General features: G+C 35.9%; 1 protein-coding gene across 4 annotated transcripts in view; it reads right to left on the minus strand.

Moving 5' to 3' along the window:
• Usp34 (ubiquitin specific peptidase 34) overlaps window positions 1-17047 on the minus strand; it is a 185301-nt gene that overhangs the window by 101108 nt on the left and 67146 nt on the right. For all 4 annotated transcript variants that reach the window (XM_027388016.2, XM_027388017.2, XM_027388015.2 and 1 more), the window contains 7 exons: window positions 15329-15444; window positions 15116-15243; window positions 11309-11398; window positions 9628-9723; window positions 7311-7393; window positions 3054-3208; window positions 1477-1590 (listed from right to left, as the gene is read on the minus strand). In XM_027388016.2, coding sequence (XP_027243817.1) covers window positions 1477-1590; window positions 3054-3208; window positions 7311-7393; window positions 9628-9723; window positions 11309-11398; window positions 15116-15243; window positions 15329-15444 — 782 coding nt within the window. The remainder of the gene's footprint in view (window positions 1-1476; window positions 1591-3053; window positions 3209-7310; window positions 7394-9627; window positions 9724-11308; window positions 11399-15115; window positions 15244-15328; window positions 15445-17047) is intronic.

A 17047-nucleotide genomic window follows, 5' to 3' on the forward strand; every position in this document is an offset into this window, starting at 1 on the left:
GCTCAGTGGTTAAGGGTTGCCCTTCCAGAGGTCCTGAGTTTAATCCCAGCACCCACATGGTAACTCACAACCATCTGTAATGGGATCTGATGCCCTCTTCTTGTGTGCAAGAGAAGAGCACAAATGTACATGAATAAATAAATCCTTTTACAAAGTCCCACATCATGAAAAAACAGTAGTAGGAAGATTGCAAAGAACACAGTAGATAACAAGTAAAATAATTACTTTGGAAGAAACATTTCATGTAACCCAGGATGATCTAGAACTCACTATGTAGCCAAGAATAAATCTGAACTCCTGCCCCTCCTTTTTCTACTTCCCAAATCTTGAAATTATAGATGTACACTACTTTCCTTGCTTGGTTTATGTGGCACTGGTACTGAAACCCAGGGATTTGTGACTGCTGGCAGACCATTCTACAAACTAAGCTATATCACCAGCTCTAAAATTACTTTTTATAATACAGATTAATAACAATTTTCTCCTCCTGATATAAAACAAACTTAACTGCAAATAATACTCCAAAAATAAAAGGGTAATTTTAGTTGACTAAACGAATGTCTGACAAGGAAGACCTTTAACTAACATTTATTTTAGAAGAATATAGGGACAATCATCCAAATACATTGCAGTCTGGGGAAGGGGAACAAAGATGAGACTAAAAATTTGTAGGAGTGGGCAGTCAATTAGCTAATCATAATTACTGATTTCTGTGGATTATTTCAGAAGCAGTCACTATAAATTACATATATATTACATATTAGCATATACTGCTAAATAAAGGAGCAAAAATGTAGCTATAGCAAATGACATACATATTGGACTTCAGAGCCAGTGAAATGGCTCAGTGCAAAGAAGTGCTTGTTGCCAAATCTGGTGGACTGACATAGAGAGCAGGATACATATGGAGAAGAGCAGGTTGACTGCTGTAAGCTCTGACTTCCACATACAAATAAATAAATGTTACTAAAAGTCATTTCACACAAATTAAGTCTTTCATAAAATATTTAATTATGTTTTCCAAGATCTGCAAAGAGAATTACAGAACAGGTAACCCTCCTTCTAAACAAATCATAGAGCAAGTAACAAGACTTTTATGAGGCAAAAGCATAGTTTTCTTTGGCAAGTAAAACAAAAACCACAATACCAAAATTGATTTAAAAGTCAAAATATGAAACATTTAAAGCTTGAAATAACAGGCAGCAGTGGTGCACACTGTTAATCCCCGCACTCAGGAGGCAGAGACAATCAGATCTCTGTGAGTTTCAGGCTAGTCTGGTCTACACAACAAGTTCCAAGACAGCCCAGGCTACACAGAGAAACCCTGCCGGGGGTGGGGGTGGGGGTGGGGGTAAGATACTTGAAATAAAATGAAACTTTATAACAAAGTGAAAGTTTATAGAAAGTTAACTTGGTAATCTAATTTAAAGACAAGAAGCATCTCACAACCTGATCTGATAGAACATTAAGTCTTACCTCAGAGTGTGAGCCGCCATCATAGGCACTGGTAGCCAATCGAGCCAAGTTACACAGATGCTGAAACAGGTTTAAGCCAGTCATGCTGATTGTTTCAGGTTTTAGCTGAGGCATCTTAAAGAAAAAAATATTAACAGATTCTATTTTATTAGATTACTGATTTTACTAAAGACAATATAGGAAGAAAATTATCAGAAAAGATCTGACAATAATTTGATCATTTAAATAATTTAATAAAATTCTATTCATGCAAAGCCTGAAGAGACATGTGCTTCAATTAGCTGCACCTGACTGATGAACACTTCAATTATAAACACACACACACACACACACACACACACACACCCAAATCAGGGGAAATAAAGACATTTTGTCATTTATTAGATACTATGACCATATACATTTATAAGAAATTGAGGTAAATGTAGTTTGTATTGAAGGACAAAACCAAGGATAAATTCTATTTGTACTTTGCCCTAAAACTCTTTCATTATATTGTAACACAAGACATTATGAATTTCCAGGGAACTTTGTTAATTTAAAAAAAGAAAAGAAAAAAAAAAAGCATTAAGAAAATGGGAAAGAAAAAAAAATGCTGATCCTCTTTCCCCCAACTCTCACATATTAAGATTAAAGGCATGTACAACCACAGCCAACACAAAGCAGCTTTAACCATCACTGATGTGAATGTTATAGTTTGTATAAAAGTGACTACCTGCAACGTCTGGTTATGGTGGACAGAAACAAGGATGTTACTATCACCACTATACTTCTTATAAGGCCTTCCCAAGTATCTAACAAATGTGGGTATTAGCTGATACTTAGCCAAAAGACAGACTGAAATTATTGAAACTCAACTCAAGAAGACTCATGGACTTAAGTCTTATACTTGTTGTTATGGGCACACACTTCAAACTGACTATGACTTTCAAAAATAAATACCCAATTCTAACAGTGGAGCCAGTGTTTATCCCTGGCTCAAGTGGACTTTGGGAGCCCATTCCCTATGGAGGGATACTATTGCAGCCCAGATACATGAAAGAGGGCCTAGACCCTCCCCCAAATGATGTGAAGGACTATGACAGCCCCCACCCATGGAGGGCCTCACTATCTTTGGGGAGTGAGTGAAGGTGGGTTGGGGGGGTTAGTCGGGATATGGAAGGAAGGGAGGGAGGGGGAAGGGAGGAAGAGAGGGAAAGGGAATGGGAGGACTGATATGTAAAATAAGATTGTTTCTAAAATAACAAAGCTGTAAATAAATAAATACCCAAAGGCCAATATTTACAATTAGTGCCATTCTTACACATTATTTTAATTGTTCTAAAATATTGAATAAATAATAGATTAATTATATTTAGGAACAAACTAAATTTACATTTAGTTAAAAGATAACATGTCAGGTAAATCTGAACCAGAAAACTTGTATAAGAATCACCAAAAACTAACCCATTTGTTAAATTTAAAAGCTATATAGAAGAGAGGAAGAGAAAGACAAAGAACATTACAGAAGTCATACTTCAAGACACTAAAATACATATAGGAAATTATACAAATAAACTTCTAAGATATACAATTACCTTCTCCAGGAAAAGATGTTTATAGGTTTCCATTCCCATTGCATGTTGATCTTTACTTCGAACTTGATTTAAAAACCAATGAAGTGCATCATCATAGCACTCAGAATCTTCTACTAAACAATGCCATAAAATGTCGACTTGCTCTAAACTTAGCCCTAAACAAAAATAATAAATTTTGTGCTTCATTAATTTCAGAGGGGAGGTGTGAAATAGGATACTGCTATATAGCTCACTTCTGCCTACAACTTGTATTCCACCTGCCTGTACTTTCCAAGTGATGAAATATTGCTGACTTACCACATCTGGCTTGTGTTTCTATAAATTAGATAAAAAGTAACTATACACTTCCTTTTGGACAACGTGTATATATAGTCTGTTTTCCTTAAAATACAAATGCTTTAACTATTAGCTCAGTGCTAATTCCTTATGGTTTTCTGTGTGGAAATTTGAATCAGGATTAGATAAAACATTTTGGTCCTAATTCATTATATTAAAAGCAGCCAAATTTGTATATAAAGGAGCTAGCTGACAATATTTTGGTTTTGGTTTTTCTAGACAGGGTTTCTTTGTGTAACCCTAGCTGTCCAGGAGTTCACACTGTAGACCAGACTGGCCTTGAGATCCACCTACTTCTGCCACCAGAGGGCTGGAATTAATGTTGAGTGTTACCACTGCCTGAATAGCTGACAGCATTTCATAAAAAGTATTTTAAAAGAAACTCTAACTTTTGCTATTAAAGTAGAAATATCAGAGTTAGAGACATGACTCAGCAGTTTAAGAACCATTCCTTACTCTTCCAAAGGACACAGAATCCACATTAATTGGCTTACAAACACCTATACCTACAGAGGATACCTCTGGCTTCTAGGGCTACTGAAACATGGATTTATATACCCACAAATGGACATATTTAACATACACATAATTAAAAAAGAAATAAAACAAAATATTACACATGTATAATCTTACATAATTAAAAACACAAGTGAAAAACTGTTGTATGGCTTGGGATATAGCTCATTAGTGCATGATGAGTTCAGGCATGATGGTTCAAATCTTCAGCAACACCAAAATAGGTCTAAAGGATTATCTGATTGGTAAAATGTGACTACCTCAGAGAATTATGGTAATAATTGGCTTTGAACTTAAAATTCTTCTATTTTATGGACAGGATTACCTGTCTTACCTGGAGACAAGCAATCACAGAAATTTTGAGGATTCAATTCTAAAGATGAGGATTACAGAGTAGAAAGTATATCCAAAGGCTGTCCATGGGAGATACAGGATCACAGCCACTATTTTTATGAAGAACAAAGCAAATGTGCAGGAAAAAAAGAAATACAAAGAATTCACTTCATGAGATTCAGGTGACATATAGTACTCTGACCCCAAAATCAAAAGACTCCCAAATATAACAATGAAAAACCAAATATAAAACTCTGTAGAATGAAACAGAAAACATTCCAGGCAATCACAAGTCTGAGAATGAATTTAAAAACCAAAGTAAAACAACAACCAGCATCCAAAAAGAACCAAAACAAAACAAAATCAAAACAAACACACACATACACACACACACAAAACAAAAACAACAACAACAACAAAAAAAAAACCCAGACAATTCAAAGGATATTTAACTTAATGAGTTCATTCTAAAGACTATTGTGGTTTCCTACAGTCTGGGGAGATATGAAAGTACAAGAATGACCAATCCCCCCCCCCCCAATAATAACTAAGAAATCAAATGCATTTCCACAATACCAGAAAATATTCACCTAAGTATCAATATACTCTGAAAGGTTTTGTCTTCTGTAAACTTTAATTTTAGCACTTAGGCCATAATACAGAAGAATTTTAAGTTCAAAGCCAATAAATGCTATACAAGCAATTTAGGACAACCAGAGCCATACAGTGAGACCCTGCCTCAAAAATAACACATGGTGTTTTAGATTAGATGATTTTCTAAGAACATATGTTGCTTAGAGCCAACATGATGGTTAAGTGGTGAAGAGTGTTTGCTGCTCTTAGAGAACATAGTTCAGTTCTAACCATCAACACTGGACAGTTCATACCTGCCTCTAATTCCAGTGCTCACTCGTGCTCCTGCTCTCCTCCCTCCACCTCTCCCTCTTCCTCCCCCCACCCCCAGCCCAATGACCCAAGTGGTAGTGGCATGTACATACACACACAAACACACCAATGAGCCAGGTGGTAGTCACACACAAACACACAGAGCCACGTGTGGGTAGTGTATGCCTTTAATGCTAGCACTCAGGAGGCACAGGCAGGAGGAGTTCTGTGAGTCTGAACAAGTCCGGTCTACAGAGCAAGTTTCAGGACAGCTAGGGCTACGCACAGAGAAACCTTGTCTTGAAAACTAAAACAAACAACAAAAAAAAAAAAAAAAGAAAAAAAAGAAAAAAACTAAAACAAACAGGATGGATGGATGGACAGAAAAACAGACAAAAAAAAATCTTGAGATTAAGAGATAACATAAACTATACGTAATGTTTAGTATATGTTGCTAAACAACTTAGATTATTAAAAAGAACAAGATAATAAAGTTAAAAGATTCCACAAAATATTATTAATTTTGGAAAATTACATAACTAGAATTGTTAAAAATCTGCTGACTCAATAAAACATTCAATAAGCAATAATCTTGTTATTTTTTATAACTTTTTAAAATTGTTCTTATTAATGTACCCAGCATAATTAAACATGACTACACTATATTTATAATACTATTATCCTCTGGGTGGAGTGGTTGGTTTTGAGGTTTTTCCTGGTGGTGGTTTTATCTACACAGTAACTAAAGTTTTTGTAGAGAAGCTACACTGTACAAAATAAACACAAAACTCGGCAGTTACCAGATATTATCTATACGGATCATAATTATTTTATTTCCTTTCTTCATCTAAGATGATTTTATATTTTCCTTTTGTTTATAGTCATAGTGGGTACATGACCCAATAAAACAAAACAAATATGCTATAAAAAGATGTTTTACTTGGGCTGGACAGATGGCTCAGAGGTTAAGAACAATGACTGCTCTTCCAGAGGTCAGAGGTCCTGAGTTCAATTCCCAGCAACCACATGGTGGCTCACAACCATCCGTTAAGAGATCTGTTGCCCTCTTCAGGTGTGCAGATACACATGGAAGTAGTATGTTGTATGCATAATAAATAAATAAAATCTTAAAAAAACAAAAAAAAGATGTTTTACTTTTGAAATCTGTTGGTATCCCAATGTTAGGTGAACTTCCTATAGCCTAAATGTGAACAAATTATAGATTTAAACCAGGAAGAGAAATACACAGTTAGGACTTCAAAAAACAAGTGATGGTGACACATTTCAAGCTAGCAAATTAACTATCTATTTGGCTATATTAACTAAAGCATATGAAAAATACTGTTTAACAGATGAAACTACTATGACACGGTGACATGAGAAAGAGAAGAGAGAGAGGAGAGAGAGAGAGAAAGAGAGAGAGAGAGAGAGAGAGAGAGAGAGAGAGAGAGAGAGAGAGAGAGAGAGAACGAAAACAAGTGTCCTGGCAGTTCTCTCTGCCAGCAGATAGGAAAGTGCTGTCCCAAGCTAAACTCACATTAACCTTAAAGCATTCCTATTCTTCACTTGACAGTCTACTAACAATAGATCTGTGTCTTAAAGTTGTCATTGGGCACTGTGCCTTCCTTGTCTGGTCGAAGTTCTGTTCCTATGGACACGGGACCTTATGTTCCCATGCTATGGCTCTGCTTATATCTCTTAGCTTAGAAAAGTGCTCCTGACCAATGAAAAATTAACTCTGTAATTCTTATCCTTTGCTTCAAACTTCTTAGAAAAGTGTTTTGGGAAGAAGAGCCTAGAGAGGAAATGTCTGGATAAAGAATCTGGCAGAAATTAACACAAACATAGAAAGGTAAGAATGTAGGAAAAACAAGTATGTTGGAAAATGAAGGAGAAAAACAAACATGAAGAAGTTAGAAGCAGGACAAGATTATTAGAGCAGAAAAGAGCACATGAACAGAAAGGATGTGTGAGAAGATTCATTTTCCATTGCCTTCAGATTTAGAGCCTACAAGTATTGTGGCATCTCTTTCTGAACCTCGAGCAAAAGCCTTAAGGCCAGACCTTAGGGTCTCTGATAAAAGAGAACCAATTCCTTCAAGTTGTGCTATGATCGCCTCATGAACCCTTAATAGGTACATGCATGTACAAGCACACAAATAAATGTAAGCGAAATTAAAATCTTACTGAAATGATCAGGTGATCCCAGAGTTGAAAACACACAAGTTAGGAACTGAAGTCGAACTTGAACTTCGGCACTATGGCTGTACCTACAAAGAACCATTCAAATAATTAACAGAAGACCCCATTTCTTCTTTTTTCATGTTTCCCCCCCCCCCCTGAAACAGAGTCTTCATTCTGTAGAAGTCTTTATACTGTAGATGAAGAATGGTCTTGAACTCAAGGGAAACATCCTGCTTCAATATGCCAAGCCCTGGGATTACAGGTCTAGGCTACCACAACAAACAAGATCCTACATCTTTTTATTTTTTTAATTATTTTTATTTGAATTAGAAACAAGATTTTACATGTCATTCCCCATTCCCTCTTCCTCCCCTTCTCCCATGTCCCCCACTAACACACTACCTATCCAATACCATTTCTGCTCCCCCCAAAATTACAAAATATAAAATAAAAATGCTCAGAAAAATCATTATATGGCAAAACACTTTCTAAAAATACTACTGAAGTACTAAAAACATTCCTAACTCCAGGTAATAAAAAAAAAAATCCTACATCTTTTAAGAAGATATTTAATGTTCCTAATCATAGCATACACCAAAAAAACAGAAATCCTATACAGTTTACAATGCTCCATTGTATTAATTATGTAACTATATGCATTAATAAGTTCATGAAAATTTTCAGGATATATTAAAGTTTATTTCCAAAGTTAGCTTTTTTTAAGCCTTTAAAAAAATTTTTAGATACACACACACACACACACACACACACACACACACACACACACACAACAAGCACATATATAACAAATAAAAAGTAAGCAAGTAAAACCACTCTCTGTGGAGTTTTAATACCAAAATAGTCTAGCTAAGTCTTTTATCTAAGGAGCCCCAGGTCTCAAGAAATTTTCTAACATTTTCTTGTAAGAAATGAATTCTCTTTCCTATCCAACAGTTTTTCCTTGGCCAAACTTCAACATTTCTATATTATAATCCCCATGATGGGTAAAAAACAAACTAAATTCATAAGATCAGCATGCTTTAAAAAATGAGTATTATTACAGTCTGAAATAAACAGAGGATGTACACTAAACAGATTATATCCACATAATACTGCTCTACTTTTAATATGAATGAATATACTGATGGCAATATGTAGCTCTTAACACAAAGAGTTCTAGCTTGGTGAGATTTCACCACTAAGGGAGTATTCTAAAATTACCGTCAAATCAGGCTCCATAGTGAGTTCCAAGTCAACAAAATCCTACTTAAAATGTAAAGAATAAAGATTATAACTGCTAGACACATGGCTTAGACATAAACACTAGCTCCACTTTTCACTACATGTGTGGCCTTGGATAAGTTATCTATTGTTTCCTACCTTTAGTGCTCTCATTTGTAAAATGAAACTGTCTTCCTCAAATGGGCTGATGTATATCTGTTAAAGGTTAGCACTTAATTCTCTTATTGATTATTGTATACAAGTGTAAGGAGAAGGGAATGATGTGTGCAAACCATGCATACAGTTATAAGAGGACAGATGACAATAAAGGGCATATTCATCAATCACCCCACCCACCTATGTTTTTTAGACAAGATCTTTACGGCTAGAGATAGATGCCTCAGTGGTTAAGAGTATTGACTTGCTGGGCTTTTGTGGCGCACGCCTTTAATCCCAGCACTCAGGAGGCAGAGGCAGGCGGATCTCCGTGAGTTCGAGGCCAGCCTGGTCTCTAGAGGGATTGACAGGATAGGCTCCAGAGAAACCCTGTCTCGGAAAAACAAAAACAAAAACAAAACAAAAAAAGAGTATTGACTTAACCTTCCACATAGGACCTGGAATCAATTCCTAGCATGTATACGGAATAATTCACAACCATCTGTAACTCCAGTTTCAGGGACTCCTATGCCCACTTCTGACCTCTGTGGACACCAGGCATGAAAGTGATTCACACAAATCATATGCATGCACATGAAGGCAAAACATGCAAACATATAAAGTAAGATAAATAACTTAAAAATATATTTACAAGGATTAAAATAAAAGTATTACTACATTAGAAATGGTGAATGTTTACGTTTAACTAACAACAATGACTTTCAATTAATTTCAGTAGTAATAGTTAAACAGGTCCCAAGTTAAACAACCTTCCTATGAATTATGGGAGTAACATCATGAAAATCTTGTAACATGTTTTTTATTTTCTCTTACAATTTTAAATAAATTGTTATACTTCTTACATATACATGAAACAAAGGAAAGCAGAAAATTATCTGTCAGTGAACAAGAAATCATTTAACCTACTGGAGACAGTACTTACAACGCATGCTTTTGTCTTCCTTCTCTTATACCTTGAATGTAATACACCAGATTGTCAAAGAAAAGCTTCATCATGTTCAGTTCTTTTTCTGCCCACCTGGCCCAATTAGAAGAAAATAATAATTGGAAAAGGGAAAGAACCAGAAAACAAAAAATATATCTTAAAAGGAGACAGTGTAAGAAATCTTGAAATGTATAAGTTTTTGTTTTGATTTGACTGTTTTCTCTTTGTAGACCTGGATGTCCTGGAACTTGTTCTGCAGATCAGGCTGGCCTCAAACTGTTGGGATTAAACATATGAGTCTAGGTGCCCAGCTAATAGCATAACTTCTTTAGTCCAAGCACATGGGGGGCAGGTGTATCGATATGAATTCAAGGCCAGCCTGGCCTACTCAGCAAGTTCCATGCTAGCCAAAGCTGTACAATAAGGTCCTGTTCCAAAAACATTTAAAGACCATAATTTTTTTCTTTGGTTTTTTTTTTTTTGGAGGGGGAGGGGAGTGTGGCTGGAGAGATGTCCTGATGGTAAAGAACACTGGCTGCTGTCCGAGAGAACCCCAGGTTCAATTTCCAGCGCCCACATAGCAAGTTACCACAATCTATTAATTCAATCCCTGGGGATAAGATACCTTCTTCTAGCCTCCACAGGCACTAGACCCATATGATACATAAACATAAATGCAGGCAAAATACCCATAAAATTATATTAAATAATTTTAAGGTAAAAAAATTTTAATTTATTATTACTTTATTTTTCATGTTTATGGATTTGTTTTTTAAGTGTTCAACTGTGCACCACTTGCATGCAGTGCCAAAAAGAATGCAGATAAGGCTGTCAGCTTCCCTGGGAAGTTGCCGCAAGGATGCTGAGAATCAAAGCCCAGAAAAGGAGCCTGTGTTCTTTAACTGTTGGGCCATTGCTCTAGGCCCCACAATTAGTGTTTTAATTTAAAAATTCAACACCTGTGAAGAAACAAAAACATTCATTTGGTTTTGCTTTGTTTTGGAGACCATCTCATGAACTCACTATGGACGACTACAGAGCAAGCACCAAGTGAAGTAGGGCAACAAAGTGAGATTGCCTCAAAATCAAAAACAATATACAAATCAAACAAAACAACTTCAGAGATTAGAAAGTGTAAGAGATACATAAGACACCAACTGCTGAGTAACTGGTAACAGCTAAGCATAAGCACTCTTTTTCCTATCAGGTACTACCCTTGAAACAATTATTTTAACATTCATCAATCATAACTTCTCCATAAGTACAAGGGAATAAGGTAATGTTAAGATTATCATTGTAAGGTGGTTTTGTATCATAGTCTAGTGATAGGAAAAAATAAGATAATGTGAGCATATATTTTATTGCAGATCTTTTTCAGGAGTTCTCTGCAATGGTCACTATAATAAAAACCTTCTCCCTAGGGTTAAGAGCATCAAATGCTACAGTACTGTTCTCAACAACAAAGAAAAGAAGTTTATGAATAAATAAATAAATAAATAAATAAATAAATAAATAAATAAATAAAATCCAGATGGTTAAAAGACAGAAAAGGGTAGCAAAATATTTAAAATAAGAAACCCAATTTTTTTTCCCCTTAGGCACAGCAAAATCTACTAAAAAGCATAATATAACTTTCAAAAAAACCTTTAAAAATATTTTGTATCTTTTGTTCACTTACATTGTAATCCAATGTGTATCATAACTGCTACCAAACTGCTGAAAAGTACCAAACAGTTTTGGAAGAAGACGAAGAGAAATCACTACTGATCTGAAAGAGTAAAAGCACATTTTCACAGAGTAAAACAAGTAACTCTAGACTGTCACAGAAATCTAGTCCTTGAGAATCTTTAAGTGTAAAAGTCTTAATGTACTTTAACTAGAAATATAGCCTTACAAAAATAATTTTGTTTCTAATGTCTATTTATATTTCTACGAAAACTTCAAGTTAAAATAATGTAAGAAGCAGGTGTGGTTAATGCATGACTTTAATCCAGGACTCAGGGAGTTGTGAATTCAATGCCAGTCCCACTAAAGGACACACAGAGAGAACCTATCCCAAAACAACCAAAAACCCGAACTAAACAAATTAAAAGTATCTGGGTTTAAATCCAAGGTGTAAGAGCCTTTTAAAGTACTTTTTTTTTTCTTTAAAATAATCTTTGATACTTAATATCACTTTTCCCAATTATATTATCAATATAAAAACTGATTACCACTGCTTCATACACTGCATTTCTAAAAGAAAACAAAAAATGCACTTCATATTCCAAAGAAAAGCATGAAAGGAAATCTAAAGAAAGGTGCTGAGGAGATAGCTCAATGGCTATCTCAATAATACACTATTTTCTAAAATCTATAATATCTGTAAGGTCCTGGGTACAGTCCAGTGTGTGTGTAATAAAGGAAGGTGGGATATTTCTGTGCAACATCCTTTCTATGTTAAAAACTATACAAAGGCAGATACTAAATACATAGTGGCTATTTTTTTGGGGGGGGCGGGTCAAGACAGAGTTTCTCTGTGTAACCCTAGCTGTCCTGGAACTTGGGTCTGTGGACCAGACTGGCCTTGAACTCAGACATTCATCTGTCTCTGCCTCCCAGGTGCTGGAATTAAAGGCGTGCAACACTACTGCCCAGATATAGTTGCTTTTAAAATGAGCCAAAGAACTTCAAGGAAAGATTTTCAAGAAATATAAAAATATTATGTCACTTAAAAGTTTGAAGGGTGAAGGCAGAAAAAAGACATAAAAAACTAAAAAAGAAAACTATTAAATAGAATGAAAGAGAAATACACTACACTGATAGAAACCAAAGAGCAATGAATATAATGTCTAATGACATCTAAGAACTAAGTGGATATTTTGAGTATTTAAAACATCTAAGTCAAAACATGTTTCCCAATAAAATGGCTCAAAAAGAAAAAAAAAAATACTTATCGAACAAACCTAATGACCTGAGTAATGACCTATGAGCCACTAGTCCTGGTATATGTGCTGGGCATTAAATCTAGGTTTGTACAAAGTAAGCAAGCACTCTATCACCTAGGCTATATCTACAGTTTAAAATCTAGAATCATTATCAAATAATTCTCTATCAAACTTCATGAAGAATAACTAGTTTTTACATATTTATCATATGCCTATCTATCTGGCAGCATGTGTGCACGCACATTTGAATCAAGGTATATATATGGACATCGATGGATAAACTGTAAGAGGTGTAAGCACAATGCAGGTCCAGGAGCTTCAAGCTTGGCAACATATGCTTTTACCCATTGGATCGTGTGTGTGTGTGCGTGTGCGCGTGTGTGTGTGCGCGTGTGCGCGCGCGCTCGTGCACATGGCTGGTAATAGAACAGGCCTTGCACATGCTAGGTATATATTCTATCATTGTACATATCCAGGCCCCATTAATGGTTTATTTTTCCTAAAAATTTACCTAAAACAGAACATACCAATTTCACTTATCGTTACAAAAGTAAAATCAATGAGAAACTACAAAGGACAGAGAACAGTATCATGATAAATCACAAAAGCAAATTTATAAAATGTTTATAGAATAAAATTTGAACAATTGTTTTTAAATAAGAGAAAGAATGGCTGGAGAGAAAGCTCGGTGGTTAAAAACTCTAGATGCTCTTCCACAGGACCTGAGTATGATTCCTAGCACTCAAATGATAGCTCAGAACCACGTGTGACTCCAATTCCAGGGGATCCTACACCCACTTCTGGCCTCTACAGACACTAGGCATGGTAAAAACAGGAAAACCACTAATACACATAAAACAGCAATAATAAAATTTCTCAAAAAAACTTGTGTGTATAAGAGGGAGGGAGGGAGGAAGGGAAGGAGGGAGGGAGGGAGACAGAGGCAGAGAGGGAGACAGAAAGAGAGAGAGAGAGAGAGAGAGAGAGAGAGGAGAGAGAGAGAGAGAGAGAGAGAGAGAGAGACTGACTCAAGTGCCACAAGAAGTGTGGAGGCCGGAGGGTAACTTTTCTAAAGTCTGTTCTCTTCTTCCCCTATGTTGATAAAAAGGAACAAACTCAGCTTTGTAGTCTTGGCAGCAGCCTTTTTATCCACTGGCCCATTATTTCCAGATAAACCTTGTGCAGAGAGCTGATGCTCAAAAGACTGCAACAAGGAAGATGTTCTGCTACATAAGAAACCACTATCCAGAGCAGTTCATCTTGACTGGTTTATTGCCAGATGTCATAGAAACTCGAACTTCCTGTCAGAGGGTAGATCTCTTTTCTGGTCTCACTCTTCACCCCGACAGAAACAAGGTCTCACTATATAGTTGACACTGGCCTCAAATTCACAAACATTCTGTCTTACCCTCACAAGATCTGGGATTATAGGTGGGAATGACCATAAATACTATTTTCTACTTCTATTTTTTTTTTTTTTTTTGGAGATAGGGTTTCTCTGTGTAGCTTTGGCTGTCCTGGCACTCACTCTCTATAGACCAGGCTGGCCTTGAACTCAGAGATCTGCCTACCTCTGTCTAACAAGAGTTGGGATTAAAGGCATGCACCATCAGTGCCCTACTTACTACTTTCTAAAAATCTATTCTACTAAATTATGAATAACATATAAAAACTTTACATACTTTATATATATACTATAAATAGAAGTTGAGACAAAAAAAAAGCCTCATCTCCTTGAATTGTTTTTTTTTCTTTTTTTGGATTTTATTTATTTATTATGTATACAACATTCTGCTTCTATGTATATCTGCACACCAGAACAGGGCACCAGATCTCATAATGGATGGTTGTGAGCCACCATGTGGGTGCTGGGAATTGAACTCAGGACCTTTAGAAGAGCAGTTGGTGCTCTTAACCTCTGAGCCATCTCTCCAGCCCCTTAAATTGTTTTTAAATGTTTGCATTTTAGATTAAGTTAATTTCACCTCTTATTTAACCTCTTTATATACATGAGAAAGTTCAAGAACATTTAAACGAAATTTGAACAAAAATCCACAACTGTGTTGCCAGTATAAAGGAAAGTTATGGATAAATCCAATTATTTAGAAAATAAATACACTCTAATCATTAAAAAAGAGGGAGCATTGCCGGGCGGTGGTGGCACACACCTTTAATCTCAGCACTCCGGAGGCAGAGGCAGGCGGATCTCTGTGAGTTTGAGACCAGCCTGGTCTACATGAGCTAGCTCCAGGACAGTCTCCAAAGCCACAGAGAAACCTTGTCTTGAAACCTCCCCCCAAAAAAGAAAGAGAGAGTATTACTATTTTTTGTTTACGTTAATGAGGAGCTGATCTGTGTGCTCAATAAAAAAAGAACTACCACTGAGAGATAAAGTGTTGCCTTTTAAGAAAAATGTCCCTAAACAGAACATGGAAATCACAACAGCTGAGAGATGACTGTTTGTACACATTTAATACTATGAAAACAGCACACCCACTCTGCACAAGGGCACAGAAAAAACTCTTACTCAACAAGAAAAAATTATAAATCTTTTTTACCTGTTGTTTCCTAAATTCTCAAGGCAGCCTTCAATGAATCTCATTCGAATCTGCCTATCTGTAAACCAACAAACCAAGGAACAAAGAAGTTTCTCTGCCTCATTTATTAATCCTTCAGAAAGATTAACCTACAAAAAATATATATAGTTATTGCTTAACTTGATTGTATTTTGCTATAATTTTTGTATCTTTTGAATTTATTATACAACTTACTGCATCATCATCTTGCACTATATCCCATAATAAAGTGTTTCCTTTCTTGCAGACATTATCCAAATTAATGTCTGTCACAGCATTACTGTTGAACTGATGCTTATGGACTGCGGGTCCTAAAAGGACAGAAGATAACACAATTATAGAGGAAGGCAGCTTAGTGTAATCAGATATTAACAATTTGTAAATTACCAAATCCAAGTAAAGAATAAACTGAGATGATAAAAAGTATTAGCATAATTATTTCATTAATGAATGAACATCTATAGGTCTGTTTATAATTAAGGCTAAAGTGAAATAATAGTTTTATTTCTATTGTCTCTACCTTTTTAATAGACACAAATATATCATATCAAAAGAAATGTATCAATACCTGGACTCTTATGAAGTATATAACTTATCTGAAATAAGACCTTAATCAATGGACATTCTGGTAGATGACCTTAGGTACAATCATTTAAAGTCCTTAGTTTTGGGTTTTTTTTTTGGGGGGGGGGGTGTTCTTTCTATCTATCTAATTTTTGTCTATCTATCTATCTATCTATCTATCTATCTATCTATCTATCTATCTATCTAATTTTTGTGGCCCAATCACTGTATACCCCCTTGCTCTTCTCCCAGTCCCTCCCATGTCACCTCCCCTCTCTTTCCCCCATCTATCCCTCCTCCATTTCTATTAACATATGGGCCAGCTTCTGATGGGTTATCAGCCAAACATGGCATATCAAGTTGAATGCTTGATGAGGCAACTCATTATGAGGGTAAGGGTCCCAAAGGCCAGAACAAGAGTCAGAGATAGCCCCTGCTCCCACAGTCAGGAGTTCCACAAATAAGATTCACATCTATTACCCTTAATAAAACTCAAGTCCAAGTGGATCAAACACCTCAACATAAAACCAGAAACATTGAACCTATTATAAGAGAAAGTGGGGAATCACCTTGAATGAACTGGCACATGAGACAATTTCCTGAACAGATCACCAATCGCAAAGGCACTAAGATAAACAATTAACATACAGGATCTCATGAAACTGAAAAGTTTCTTTATGGCAAAGGACACTGTTGATAGCACAAAACAGCAGCCTACAGAATGGGAAAAGATTTTCACTAATACCACATCAGAATGAGGGCTAATTTCCAAAATATATAAAGGACTCAAGGAACCAGACATCAACAAACCAAATAATCCAAGTAAAACATGGGGGATAGATCTAAACAGAGAATTCTCAACAGGAGTCTCAAATGACTAAGAATACATAAAAAAATGCCCAACATCCTTAGCCATAGGAAAATGCAAATCAAAATGACTGAGATACCATTTTACACCTGTCAGAATGGCTAAGATCAAAAACACAATGACAGCTCATGCAGCAAAGGATCTGAAACACGGTGAACACTCCTCCATTGCTGGTGGGAATGCAAACTTAGACAGCCACTTTGGACATCAATATGGCAGTTTCTCAGAAAAGTGGGAATTGATCTACCCCAAGACCTACCTATACAACTCCTGGACATATAACCAAAGGATACTCCACCATACCACAAGAACACCTGTTTCTTATTTTGTTTTGCTTTTTCTTTTTAAAAATGAGGAAAAGGTTGAGCAAAGTAGTATATTGTGTATGTACCTTTAATTCCAGCACTCAGAAGCAGAGGCACATGGGATCTCTGTGAATTCCAGGTCAGCAAGTTACCCGGTAATATCCTGTGATCTCCTAC

This window comes from Cricetulus griseus, assembly GCF_003668045.3.
Source record: "Cricetulus griseus strain 17A/GY chromosome 1 unlocalized genomic scaffold, alternate assembly CriGri-PICRH-1.0 chr1_1, whole genome shotgun sequence".
NCBI lineage: Eukaryota > Metazoa > Chordata > Mammalia > Rodentia > Cricetidae > Cricetulus > Cricetulus griseus.